Source organism: Nerophis ophidion, linkage group LG13, assembly GCF_033978795.1.
Source record: "Nerophis ophidion isolate RoL-2023_Sa linkage group LG13, RoL_Noph_v1.0, whole genome shotgun sequence".
NCBI lineage: Eukaryota > Metazoa > Chordata > Actinopteri > Syngnathiformes > Syngnathidae > Nerophis > Nerophis ophidion.
This window is the reverse complement of record NC_084623.1, coordinates 29,768,300-29,781,892: the sequence shown is the minus strand read 5'-3', so window position 1 is coordinate 29,781,892 and position 13,593 is coordinate 29,768,300. Positions and strand designations below refer to the sequence as shown.

Below are 13,593 nucleotides of genomic sequence, written 5' to 3'. Positions count from 1 at the left end.
GGCTTTTCTATCGCACGACAGTTCTTGGCTTTGTGAACTTTTGTTCTCCTTTCTTTACCTTCCATGGCTTCCGAATCCTGACCTGATCACCAGGGTTGAAGGATCTCTTCTTTCCACTCCTCTTCCTGTCTGTGTACTGTTCTATGTATTCCTGTATTTTTTTAACTCGTTCACACACCACATCCTCATTACGTGGACAGGAGTCATATCCATTATTTGGAGTTTTGTTCTCATTTGTCTGCCATGAAGCAGCTGTGAGGGGCTCACTTCAGTGGTTGAGTGTGGAGTAGCTCTGTAATCCATAAAAAAGGACCTTGTGAATGGCTTCCAGGGTGTCTTTTGGATTGAAGCAGTCTGGAGGCAGTCTTTGAGTACTGTTGAACCTCTCAACTTCTCCATTTGTTTTAGGAAATTTGCGAATTCAGCTTATGTGAACTGAGTACTATTGTCACTCACTAACTCTTTTGGATTGCCTTCCCAAGAAAAGGTTGCTATAAGGAACTGGATGATTGTTGCAGTATCAATCTGTGTCACAAAAGCTAGTTCCATTTGCTGATGTTGTCCACAAGAGTTACATCATATCTGCAGTCCCTTGGTGCAGATTCAAAAGGACGAACGATGTCTCAGTATGTAGGAGGGGATTGTGATTAGCGCACTGCAGGAGTGAAAGTCAACACCGCTGTCCATGGTGGTGAGACAGAGCACCATCAGGCAGATGCGAGACACGGCTGACAGATGATTAGATTGCACATCTGGTACGTTTTGGACTAATCATCTGGTGTCTTTAACAGTGAGGGTCCGGGTGCTGGAGGAGAAGGAAGTTGTGAGAGAGACTGAAAAGTCTAAACAACAAACTGTATTTACTGATACTGGGGTGAAGAACATTAAAACCTGTTGTAAACTCGACATGCTAGGTCACTTTGACGTGCAATTGTGGAACCGCAAGATAGCGACTTCTACATCTGGCGCCCAATGCAAAAAGAGAAAATGTCAACGCCGAGCCCAATAGCGGCGCTGGGGCAGCTTCTGGCAGAGGTGTTTACAGCAAACCATCGCCAAATGGAGGCGATGCAGGAGCAGATTGCGCAGCAGAGCCAAATACTGCGAGCGATGACCGAGAGGACTGGAGCGGTGGCACCCGTGGCAGCGAATCCAGCATTGGCGCCCGTGGGGATGCACCGGATGGCGGGAGCGGAGGACCCACAATCATTTATGGACATGTTTGAGGCCACGGCGGGAGCATGTGCGTGGCCGTGGCCGGAGTAGGAGTGGGCTGTGAGGCTGTTGCCGCTGCTGACTGGAGAAGCGCAGCGGGCGGCGCTCAGTTTGCCGATACGTGAGACAAGCGGTGCAGGACAGAACGGGCGGCTTGAAGGAGGATCACAGGCGCCGTTTCCGGGCACTACGGCTGGGACAGGAGGAGCGGCCGTACGCCCTGGGACAGCAGCTGAGGGACGCGGCAACACGATGGCTGCAACCCGGGCAGGTTGGTGACGTAATAAAGACGATAATTTTGGAACAATTCTTGGAGGCGATCCCGGCGCAGACGGGTCCGCTGCTGCCGAGGTCCGCTACCTCCGTCCTCAGGACTTGGCAGCAGCGGTGGCTTTGGCGGAGGATCACCTGGCAGTTCACCGTGAGAGGAAGAAGGATGAAAAGGCCGCGGAAGCAGTGCAGCGTCCAATCCTGGCGCCGCGCAGGTGGCGTGCGCCACCAGCCGAGGCTTCAAAACAACCCTCCTGTGCTTTTTCTCCCTCAGGCCCCGGCCTCTGCCGACGCTGATTCCCCCCGCAAATTGCGCCTCGAATGCCTGGGCAGGCGTGCTGGAGGTGTGGGCGGCTCGGACACCTGCAGCGAGAATGTCCATCGATGAAAGTGGGGAAGGTATTCCGGGTTGCCAACACTTTGCTGCCCTCCCCAGGACCAGGAGAGACGTACTATGTACCGGTAAGGATACAAGGGAGTATACACCGGGCGATGGTGGATCCGGGCTGCAAGCAGTCCACGATCCACAAGAATCTGGTTCGACCCGGGGCATTGAGAAAGGTTACATGTTACACAAATTGGCCGGGATTTAAGGGGTTAATAGAGCAGTGTGCAGGGGTGCGTTCACGGACGGTTGGGAAAGGGGATACCCGAGCTGTTCTCATCGGCGACGCGAGCTTATCCGACGCTGCCGAGGGGGAGGTGGAAGGGGGGCAGACGGGGACTTCCCAGGAGGTTTCCCTGGTTCCCCAATGGCGCCCCATGGAGGATTTTCCACTTGAGCAGTCTCGAGATGACACTCTGCGCACGACCAGGGACCAAGTGATTTCGATTGATGGGCAGCGGGTTGCCCCGGGGATAACGCGAGATTTCCCTCACTTTGCATTGATTAGGGACAGATTATACAGAGTGAGCCGTGACACTCAGACAGGGGAGGAAATCACCCAATTGTTGGTGCCAAAAAGCCGTCGGGAAATTATTTTCCAGGCGGCACATTTTAACCCGATGGCCGGTCACATTGGGTATGATAAAACACTTAATCAGATAATGGCCAGGTTCTATTTGGCCGGGCATTCGGGCAGGCGTGCGGCGGACTGTCAACTATTCAACTCTGTGGCTACACCTAGAGCCCCTTTGTGGCCATTACCCCTCATAGAAGTCCGAGCGAATTGGTGTGAACCTCGTCGGGCCATTTCACCCGAGCACCCGTGGGATATCACTATGCGCTAGTCCTTGTGGATTATGCAACGCGCTATCCCGAAGCAGTGCCGCTGAGCTCCATCTCTTCAAGAGTGTCGCGCAGGCACTGTTTCAAGTTATCTCCCGAGTTGGAATCCCGAAAGAGATTCTGACTGATCAAGGCATGTCCTTTACGTCACGCACGTCAAAGGAGCTGTACGGATTATTGGGGATCAAATCCATTCGGACCAGCGTTTACCACCCACCGACTGATGGGTTGGTAAAGCGGTTGAATAGAACCTTGAAATCCATGATCCGGAAGTTTGTACACGAGCACAAACCAAATTGGCATAAATGGTTGAATCCCCTGTTATTTGCAGTGCGGGAGGTGCCCCAGGCCTCAACTGGATTTTCTCCATTTGAGCTGTTGTTCAGCAGGAAGCCGCGCGGGGTACTGGACCTAGTTAAAAACAGCTGGGAGGAAGGTCCAAGCCCAGTAAAAATGAAATTCAGTACGTCTTGGACTTGAGAGCAAAACTCCACACATTGGGGCATTGGTCACTTAAGAATTTGCTCCAAGCCCAAAAACGTCAACAGCGCCTGTATAACAAGGGGGACACAACTCAGACAATTTTCACCGGGAGAGAAAGTACCACCTCAACCTACTAAAAGGTTGGAGGGAAACGGAGCCTGTCTCTATGGTGACGGCGGTAGCGGAGAACGAGGAGCTGGGGTCGTCACAGAAAGCAGATGTGGCCAACTTTAGCAACATTTTGCTGACGTGTTCTCCCCCTTGCCAGGCCGCACGACCCTCACCCAGCATCACATAGAGACCAGTCGAGGTGTAACAGTGTCGTCTCGGCCCTATAGGCTACCCGAACACAAGAGCAAAGTAGTTCGGGAGGATTTAAAAGCCATCCTTGAATTGGGGGTAATAGAAGAGTCACACAGTGCATGGTGCAGCCCCATAGTTCTGGTAAGGAAGAAAGATGGGTCTGTGCAATTCTGTGTGGACTACCGCAAGGTGAATGATGTGTCACGTTTTGACGCCTACCCGATGCCCCATGTGGAAGAGCTCCTGGACCGGTTGGGCACTGCTCGTTTTTTTACGACATTGGATTTGACTAAGGGCTACTAGCAGATTCCCTTGTCTCCAGAGTCCAAGGAAAAAATGGCATTCTCCACTCCGGAAGGTTTGTACCAATTTGTGGCCCTTCCGTTCGACTTGTTCGGTGCGCCTGTTACATTTCAGAGACTCATGGACCGGGTACTGCGGCCCCACGCGGCATATATTTCCGACTATCTGGCTAAGTCTGGCGGTGGAGGTGTGTAGAAGGGGATTGTGATTAGCGCACTGCATGAGTGAAAGTCAACACCGCTGTCCATGGTGCTGAGACAGAGCGCCATCAGACAGGGGCGGGGCATGTACTGACTGCGAGACACAGCTGACAGATGATTAGATTGCACAGGTGGTACATGTTGGACTAATCATCTGGTGTCTTTAACAGTGAGCGGCCGGGTGCTGGAGGAGAAGGAAGTCGGGAGAGAAACTGAAAAGTCTAAACAACAAACTTTATTTTCTGATACTGTGGTGAAGAACATTAAAACCTGTTGTAAACTCCACATGCTTGGTCACTTTGACGTGCAATTGTGGAACCGCAAGATAGCGACTTCGACACAGTATAATCTTTGTTTGTCACAGGAAGTGGTTGTCTGAATAAGCAGACAGCGATGCTGTTCAGTGTTCCAGCTCTGTACTTAATCAAACTCCATTAAGCGAGCAGACCGCCGGGCAACCCGAAGTCCAGCTGGATTATTTCCCTTGGTAGTCAGGAGTGTAGTTAGAGCTTCATGGTTGGTGCGTAACAGGAACTTCCTTCCCCAGAGCCACACATGCCACTTTTCAGCAGCCCAGACGCATGCGAGAGCCTCTTTTTCAACTGTCAAGTACTTTCTTTCAGCATTTGATAAACTGCGAGAGGCGAAAGCGATTGTGTCTTCCTCTCCTGCTTATTAATTCACCTGTGTCAAAACATCTCCAAGTCTGTAATCAGAAGCATCAGTTGAGACCACTGTTGGTTTGTTTGGGTCAAACAGTGTCAGTGCTGGGATGTTGACAACCATGTTTTTGACTTGATCAAAGCTCTTTTGTGCTGCATCATTCCACTTGAATATAGTATTCTTCTGCAACAAAGCTCTCATTGGCTCGACCAGGCTGGCTCAGTTAGGTATAAATTTGCTATACCATGCACTTAAGCTCAGGAATGAGCGCAGGGTGGCTGCATCGGTAGGAGCGGGCGCATTGAGGATTGTAGTCATATGGCCATCACTTGGCTGTAAGCCTTCAGGTGAGAGTCTGTGGCCCAGGAATGTCAGTGTGGTCTGACTGAAGAGGCATTTTTCTTTGTTGAGCTGCAGACCCACTTCCTGAATACGCTTCATTACAGCTTTCAGGTTAGTGTCATGTTCTTCCTGTGAGGGCCCATAGACATCAAACTGGTAACACTTCACCCCCTTTAATCCACTGAGTATTTCTGTCATTATTTTCTGGAATGCTGCAGGGGCTGAACTTAGTCCATAAGGAACTCTGTGGTATTTGTACAATCCTTCATGTGCAATGAAAGCAATGAGAACTCTGCTCTACCCATGCAGTTCCAGTTGATGGTAGGCGCTTCTCAGATCCAAGATAGAGTACATCTTTGACCCACGCAGCTCAGCTAGTACTTCTTCGATCAGTAGTAATGGATGGCTGTCAGGGACCACTGCCTTGTTAGGTTCTCTCATATCCACAGACATGCGGATATTCCCGTTCTTCCTCCTAGTGACTACAATAGGGGAAACCAATTTGGATGAATCAACTCCCTCTTTGATTCCCTGCTTTTCCAGTTCATTCACCTCTGCCGTGCCGATATCATGTACTGAAAGCGGCAGGCGTCTGAGATTTTGTTGCACTGGTTTAACATCCCTGCGTATCTGTACCTTATGCACAAAGCATTTGGCATGTCCTATGTCCAAAATGGTTGTAGTTTCAGGGAGCTTAGGTATCTGTGAAAGCATGGCACAGTCCACTGTTGGTTCACCAACTGTCCTCCTTTATGTTTTATTTTGAGGTCTTCACATAGATCCAGCCCAATGAGGGGTGTACCGGACTTTACAATGTGGAAAAATCCATTTGCAGTCGTCTGTTGGTATGTTACTGTTGCTTTAAGATGTCCAAAAACTTTTAGGTTCTGTCTTGAGTATGTCAACAGTTTTACTGTAGGTGGGCTTAGTTTACTTGTGCTGAAGTTGTCTCTGTACAGTTTTTTGGGTAGTATTGAAACAGCAGATCCTGTGTCAACTAACATTTCACTTGCATGTATGTGTACTCCTAGGTGATGTAGCCAGAGTAAAAGTTCCAATTAGTTTTCCTTGCACATCAGTCTTCTTGCTAATATTGAGGACGGTCACTTCATTGGCTGATTTAACAGAGGATTTGCACATTCTGGATTAGTGGCCTATCTTCCCACATGTTTTGCATTTACCTTCTTTAGCTGGGCATGACTGGTCATTAGCAAAGTGATTAGCAGACCCACATCCGTAACATTGTTGAATGACATCATTCCGTTCTCCTCCTTTGTGCTTATACTTGTCTTTGGGGTTTCCCGCTTCCTTATTTCCCTGTCTGTAGACTGCAGAGACTAGCTTTGTTCCACTCTCAGTGAACGTTTTTGCATCAGCAAAGGCGATTTCAATTCGTCTGGCTAGTGTAAGATCCTTGTCAAGAGTTAGCTCGGGTTCTAACAGTCTTTCGCGTATACGAGGCACACACTTTTTCTTCACTATCTGATCACGTATCATTTAATTTTCCATTGCACTGAAATCACACGTTTTCACTAGCTCACGCAGTGCTGCCACATTGTGATTCGTTGACTCACCCATTATTTGAGCGCGCTGCCGGAAAACAGTATCTCTCCGTGACCACGTTGACTTTCGGGGTGAAGAATGTTTGCAAAGACAGTAAGCTACTACCACTGTAGGTATCCTCTGTAAGCGGCAAGGTATTGTACAACCTTCGTCCTTCTGTTCCCAGACAGTGAATCAGCAGGGCTCTTTTCCTCCCTGCGGAAAATTTGTGACCTCTGATTGCTAGCAAGTAGGTGTTGAATAGCTTCCTCCAATCCTCAAATTTAATCTTCTGCTGTCCTGGGCCCTCCAGGAACGCGGTTGTAAACCGAGTAAAGCCATTCTTTTATTTCTTTATCCTTGTCGCCACTTGTTATGCTGGGTGTGTAGCAATAACCGATACGAACGTGTTACTTTCAAGTCAGCATCTTTGTTCCCGTATCTGTATTTACCTACATTACATTATTCTTCTCTCCTCACCTCGCCCCATCTCTTCCGTCTTACTCTCTAGGCCACCAAGAGGCTGTACAATTCAACTGAAATAACTGTATGGTTTACTCAATGGAGTTGTGAACACAACAGGTTCATAAAGCAAGGTTCCACTATACTACTCAAATGCCTGAGATGTGGCCATCAGTACCAACAACAGTGTAAGGTGTATATTATTTGATCATCATGACTAATAGAGCACAATACATCTCAAATGTTTTATTGTTATCTATGATAAAGAACAATACCATGTAGACTATCACAATACCATGCTACGGTTACTTGAACTGTTATTTGTATAAGCAACATCATTAAAATTTACCTCAATTGCTGTGTATCTGAAGTTGAAATTGAAGGCATTAAACATGTTGAGCCCTAAATCACCTTTGAGTATTTTTGCTTGGTCACAATGGGGGTTGGCACAGAAAAACTTGAGAACAAAGTTAGTTAAAAAAATTAAGTCATACTATGAGAGAATAGATGAGTGAAAAAAGTATGACAACAAAGTTGCAACGTTATAAATGAAGTCTAACATCTTGATACATTGTAAATCACAATTCTCACAAACAGAGAAACATAAACCCAACAGCCTTAGACCAGAAGCCGCTTTCTTTCTGTATGGAATGTCTTCCAGTATTTACATTTGGCCTAAATATTCCTTCGTGATGTACTTAGCAACATTACAGTAACAAAACACAATAGTGTTAAGACACCACGGTCCCCCCAAAAATTACCATAGAAAATATGCATATAACTGACAATAATATTAAAAAGGTTACTTATTTTATTATTTTAAATCTAGTCTACTGTCACAAGGCCTGTGACAATATACATACAAATGAAAGGACTGGAAATCCTTTAATTTTTATGAATATGATGCAGAATTATCCTTATATGGATAGATCTCTTTCTGACAGCCTTCAGTGCTTTATGACATGCACTGCCTTTTTAATTTTACGCCTGTCTAGTTATGTATTAGGTAATCATACTTGTCTAACCCATTGAAGGCCTGTTGTAGATGCTGTGCAAAGTCCAAGCCCCACACTTTGGTGTGGTCCAATAAAAATGGATAATTCCTATGGTGAACAATGGTTTCTTTTAACAATAAAATAAGCATTTACAGTACGTCATTCATTTACGTCCAATGTGTCTATTAATACAAATCAGGTTACTAACTCACTCTTAATTATTTTGCTCCATATGATGAGATCAGAGTTTGATGAAAATCACTTAGTCATTACTCAGACAATTGTGTTATTTCAACACAACAGGTTTCTCAGGTTGCAGTTTTGCAGAATTGCACTAAAAACACCTGCCAAGCCTTTGTTTCTCTTTTCGTAGGGCTTGCATCTACTGTAACTTCTCATAAAGTAATATGGAGCAACACAATGCGACAACTTAAGTAGAAGTAAAGCAAAGGAGCTAATATGATTGTGGCTACTGGCAACTCAGGTATTGTCTGTTTACCTTTACTTTAATTTAATAGTGTTTGAATAATTATGTATACTGTAGTTTTCTTACTTTCAGAGTGTTCAGATGAGGCCATCCTCTTCTTCCTCATTGAACGGTAAAAGCGTGAGTTCCTGCGAATAGGCTCTCTGCTCAGGCCTACCTTGGAGTCATCTTCATCATCATCATAGTCCTCATCATGGATGGGTAGAACCACAGTGTTTTGATGCTTGACAGGGCTTTCCTGGGATTTTGTCCCCCACTTGCCCCTAAACAGGGCAGCTACAGACATGGTAAATGTATCACAATCTTTTTTTTCAATTGTTGAAAAATTCATTAAGAAAAAATAATCCAGCCTAATCAGCCAAAATCTTGGAGCAGATCCATTGTGAGAAATTGTTGCTTCCTCTAAATAAATACAACATTTCAACAAATCCCGGCAAAGAGTAGAGTTGGAGCGTAACAAATACTCAGTGCTTCAGTCTTCTCAATTATTTCCTGTTGTTAAGATACACCGGCAGTCAGTGAGACCAGAGTGCTTTGCTTATTTCTACCTAAGCTCTAATTATTGCATTTATGACTCTCTCTCCCTCTCCTGCTCTTTGTCCCTCCTCTGTTTGGTTCCGTCCCTCTACGCCACCCTGTAACACAGTGACATTCCTGAACTCAGCTTGGCCTGCCTGCCTGCTTTTCTCTGCCTTAAAACACACTGTTGTCGAACCTGAAAAGTGACCCATTGGTACAGTCTGCCTCTAGATTTTAGATATCCTTGTATTCCACTTAAGAGCAAAGTCTCGATAAAGAATTTTAAATCGCGTGAGGAGCTGCTTACTCTTTTTAGATTTCCCATATGTGTATGCATGCTTTAGGACTTTGTAATGTTCATGAGCCTTTTGAGCCAGGGCAGCATACACAATTTTTTTTCTGCTAAGTCTGCATTTGCCTTTTCATTTGGCCCATCAAACTTTACCGAAAAAATGTAAACTATTCAGTCTGACTGGAGGATTGGTCGTTCATCCAGTACTTCCTCTGCTCTGCTAGGAGCAACAAAATGGAATATGCATCACAATGAGGCAGCAGTCAAATAAATTGGCCCATGTGTTGCAACAGATATAGGGCTCTCAACTCTAAAAAAAAAAAGGCACTAAAAATGGCACTGCTAACAGTGACTGAACTACAAAATGTGCATTTAGGCACTCTTAGACTAAACTTTAAAAGGGTCTTATTATGATTTGAGTTTACATTTGACATAGTCCCTTATGGTCTACATAACCTGTAAAGGTGGTGCTTTGATAAAATCTAGCATACATTTTACTTTACAGAACAATTTTCAAGCCCCTTTGTTATAATTATTATGCTCTAATTCTGAAAGGAATGTACCTGTTAGGGTTGCCCTGATACCAATGTTTTTGTACCAGTACCAAAATGTATTTTGATACTTTTTGATAATTTAAAAAAAAAAAGGGGCCCACAACAAATGGCATAATTGGCTTTATTTTAACCAAAAATCTTACGGTACATTAAACATATGTTTCTTATTGCAATCCAAGAACAACTTTGTCCTTCAATAAAATAGTGAACATACTTGACAACTTGTCTTTTAGTAGTAAGTAAACAAACGACTCCTAATTAGTCAGCTGACGTATGCAGTAACATATTGCGTAATTTATCATTCTATTATTTTGTCAACATTATGAGGGACAAACTGTAAAAATGCATTATTATTCCACTTGTTCATTTACTGTTAATATCTGGTTATTTTGTGTTTTAACATGTTCTATGTACACTTCTGTTAAAATGTAAAAATCACTTATTCTTCTGTTGTTTGATACTTTACATTAGTTTTGGATGATACCACAAATTTAGGTATCGATCCAATACCAAGGAGTTAAAGGATCAGACATCTTTCATATTCAAAGTGATCATGTGTCCAGGGACATATTTCCTGAGTCCATAAACATAATATGAATTTAAGAAAAAGAAAAAAAGATTTTAAATATAGATGTAATCTAGTATCAACTAGATACGCTATTGTACTTGCTATCATTACAGTGGATGTCAGGTGTAGACATGGCATTTGTTTACATTCAGGGGTGCTAACTTGCTGTTAGCGGTGACGCCGGAGAGCTATAGTATCCTTCTACGGTGTGTTGTGAAGTATGTTTAGCTATTCCTCGTCTTGCAGCAATGACACTTGTAAGAAACGTATTTTATTCGTCGCCATGGAGGCGGGAATTAGTGATTTAGAAGTAGCTAAAACATTGCAGACTCTGGATGGATGTTTGTTGCTAGCTAGCTACCCATGTCTTAAAGCACCTCTTCCTGAGGGCGTTTCAGTGTTATAGCTTCACCTTTATCGTCAGTTTTCAGGCCAAAATGCATCCATTCTCTCTGTTGTGTCTACACACCTTGTCTGCTTGTAAGTACTCTGTGATTGTGCGCAGCGGAACATGCTCCTCTGCTCGTAAAACCAGCAATGTCACGACGTGACGGTGCGCCGTCATGCCTGTTAAAAAGCCCCCAAAAAACTAATTAGGAACCCATCCATCCATCCATCCATCCATCCATTTCTACTGCTTGTCCCTTTTGGGGTCGTGGAGGGTGCTGGAGCCTATCTCAGCTGGATTCGGGCGGTAGGCGCACACCCTGGATAAGTCGCCTACTCTTCGCAGGGCCACACAGACAGACAGAACCGGTACTTTTAAAACAGAGTATAGTACCGTTTTTGATTCATTAGTACCGCGATACTTTACTAATACTGGTATACCGTACAACCCAAGTACCTGTATATTGAAAAAGTCCAAGATGGCGGCGCCCGGACGGGCTGCGTCCTCGAGGAGCTCTTGCTAAAGATGGAACATTTGGCAGAAACACCGGACAATTCCACAAACTTTATGGCTGGCTCACATCGTGGTCACTCCGTGATCACGTACGACCGCCAGACACTTCTGGATGTGGACATATCGGGCCGTTTTGGACTGATAGACGCGTGCGTGCTAAACTTGCTAACTAGCATGGGAATACGTCGGCGGCTACATCCAGCGGCCTGTGAAGCAGGGGAGTATAGTAGCAGCGGGGGCCGTCTACGGAGCAGACGCCAGCGGTGTGATCGGAAACGCGGATGCCGAGCGGGGCTAAAAACAAAGCAGAAGGCTAATCCCCACAGAACACCACTTCCCTCCATCCTGGAGCCGGATATAAATGGAAAATGCGAGACTACTGGTCTGGGTGAGGAGTCAGTTAAATTAGAACAAGTTTTTTCTGCTTTGAGTGTTTCAGAGTTGGACATGTGTTTTACCGAGGTGGCTAACTATGATGCGTGCAGTTTATCAAAGCAACAAACAAACACTCGGAAAATTCCCGTTACTGAGGTGGCTAACCATGATGCGTGCAGTTTATCAAAGCAACAAACAAACAATCGGAAAATTCCTGTCATATCAATTCCTAGATATGGTCGTAACTATACTAAATGCACTGGGCATAATTAACACAACATTATTAATATTGCTACTACGGATAATTTGATCAAAAACTCCCTAAAACAGCCCACTACCTATAATATAGGTTTTTTAAACATAAGATCATTGTCTCCCAAAACGTTGTTAGTTAATGATATCATCAGAGACAACAATCTTAACGTCATCTGTCTCAGCGAAACCTGGCTTAAACCAAACGACTTTTTTGCGCTAAATGAGGCATGTCCTCCTAACTTTACACATGCGCATATTGCCCGTCCGCTTAAAAGGGGTGGGGGGGTCGCACTGATATACAACGAAAACTTTAACCTTAGTCCTAACATAAATAATAAATATAAATTGTTTGAGGTGCTTACTATGAGGTCTGTCACACCACTGCCTCTACACCTGGCTGTTATCTACCGCCCCCCAGGGCCCTATTCGGACTTTATCAATGAATTCTCAGAGTTCTTTGCTGATCTAGTGACACACGCCGATAATATAATCATAATGGGGGACTTTAATATCCATATGAATACCCCATCGGACCCACCGTGCGTAGCGCTCCAGACTGTAATTGATAGCTGTGGTCTCACACAAATAATAAATGAACCCACGCATCGCAACGGTAATACGATAGACCTAGTGCTTGTCAGGGGTATCACCGTTTCCAAAGTTACGATACTCCCGTATACTAAAGTATTGTCCGATCATTACCTTATAAAATTCGAGGTTCAGACGCATGTTCGTCAAACTAATAATAATAATAACTGCTATAGCAGCTGCAACATTAATACGGCCACAACGACAACTCTTGCTGACCTACTGCCCTCGGTAATGGCACCATTCCCAAAGTATGTGGGCTCTATTGATAACCTCACTAACAACTTTAACGACGCCATGCGCGAAACCATTGATAACATAGCACCGCTAAAGTTAAAAAAGGCTCCAAAAAAGCGCACCCCGTGGTTTACAGAAGAAACTAGAGCTCAGAAATTATTATGTAGAAAGCTGGAACGCAAATGGCACACGACTAAACTTGAGGTGCACCATCAAGCATGGAGTGATGGTTTAATAACTTATAAACGCATGCTTACCTTAGCTAAAGCTAAATATTACTCAAATCTCATCCACCGTAATAAAAATGATCCTAAATTTTTGTTTAGTACGGTAGCATCGCTAACCCAACAAGGGACCCCTTCCAGTAGCTCAACCCACTCAGCTGATGACTTTATGCAATTCTTTAGTAAGAAAATTGAAGTCATTAGAAAGGGGATTAAAGACAATGCGTCCCAGCTACAACGGGGTTCTATTAACACTGATACGATGGTATATACGGCGGATACTGCCCTCCAAAATAGTTTCTCTCGTTTTGAGGAAATAACATTAGAGGAATTGTTACAACGTGTAAATGGAATAAAACAGACAACATGTTTACTTGACCCTCTTCCTGGGAAAGTGATCAAAGAGCTCTTTGTATTATTAGGTCCATCAGTGCTAAATATTATAAACGTATCACTCTCCTCGGGCACTGTTCCCCTAGCATTCAAAAAAGCGGTTATTCATCCTCTTCTTAAAAGACCTAACCTCGATCCTGACCTCATGGTAAACTACCGACCGGTGTCTCACCTTCCCTTTATTTCAAAAATCC

At 44.6% G+C, this 13,593-nt stretch overlaps 1 protein-coding gene across 1 annotated transcript in view; it reads right to left on the bottom strand.

Moving 5' to 3' along the window:
• The window catches only part of ngef (neuronal guanine nucleotide exchange factor), a 135,800-nt gene extending 126,711 nt beyond the window's left edge, over positions 1-9,089 (bottom strand). The window contains exon 1 of the mRNA XM_061918740.1: positions 8,560-9,089. Coding sequence (XP_061774724.1) covers positions 8,560-8,824 — 265 coding nt within the window. The 5' untranslated portion in view covers positions 8,825-9,089. The remainder of the gene's footprint in view (positions 1-8,559) is intronic.
• Positions 9,090-13,593: the final 4,504 nt, after the last annotated feature.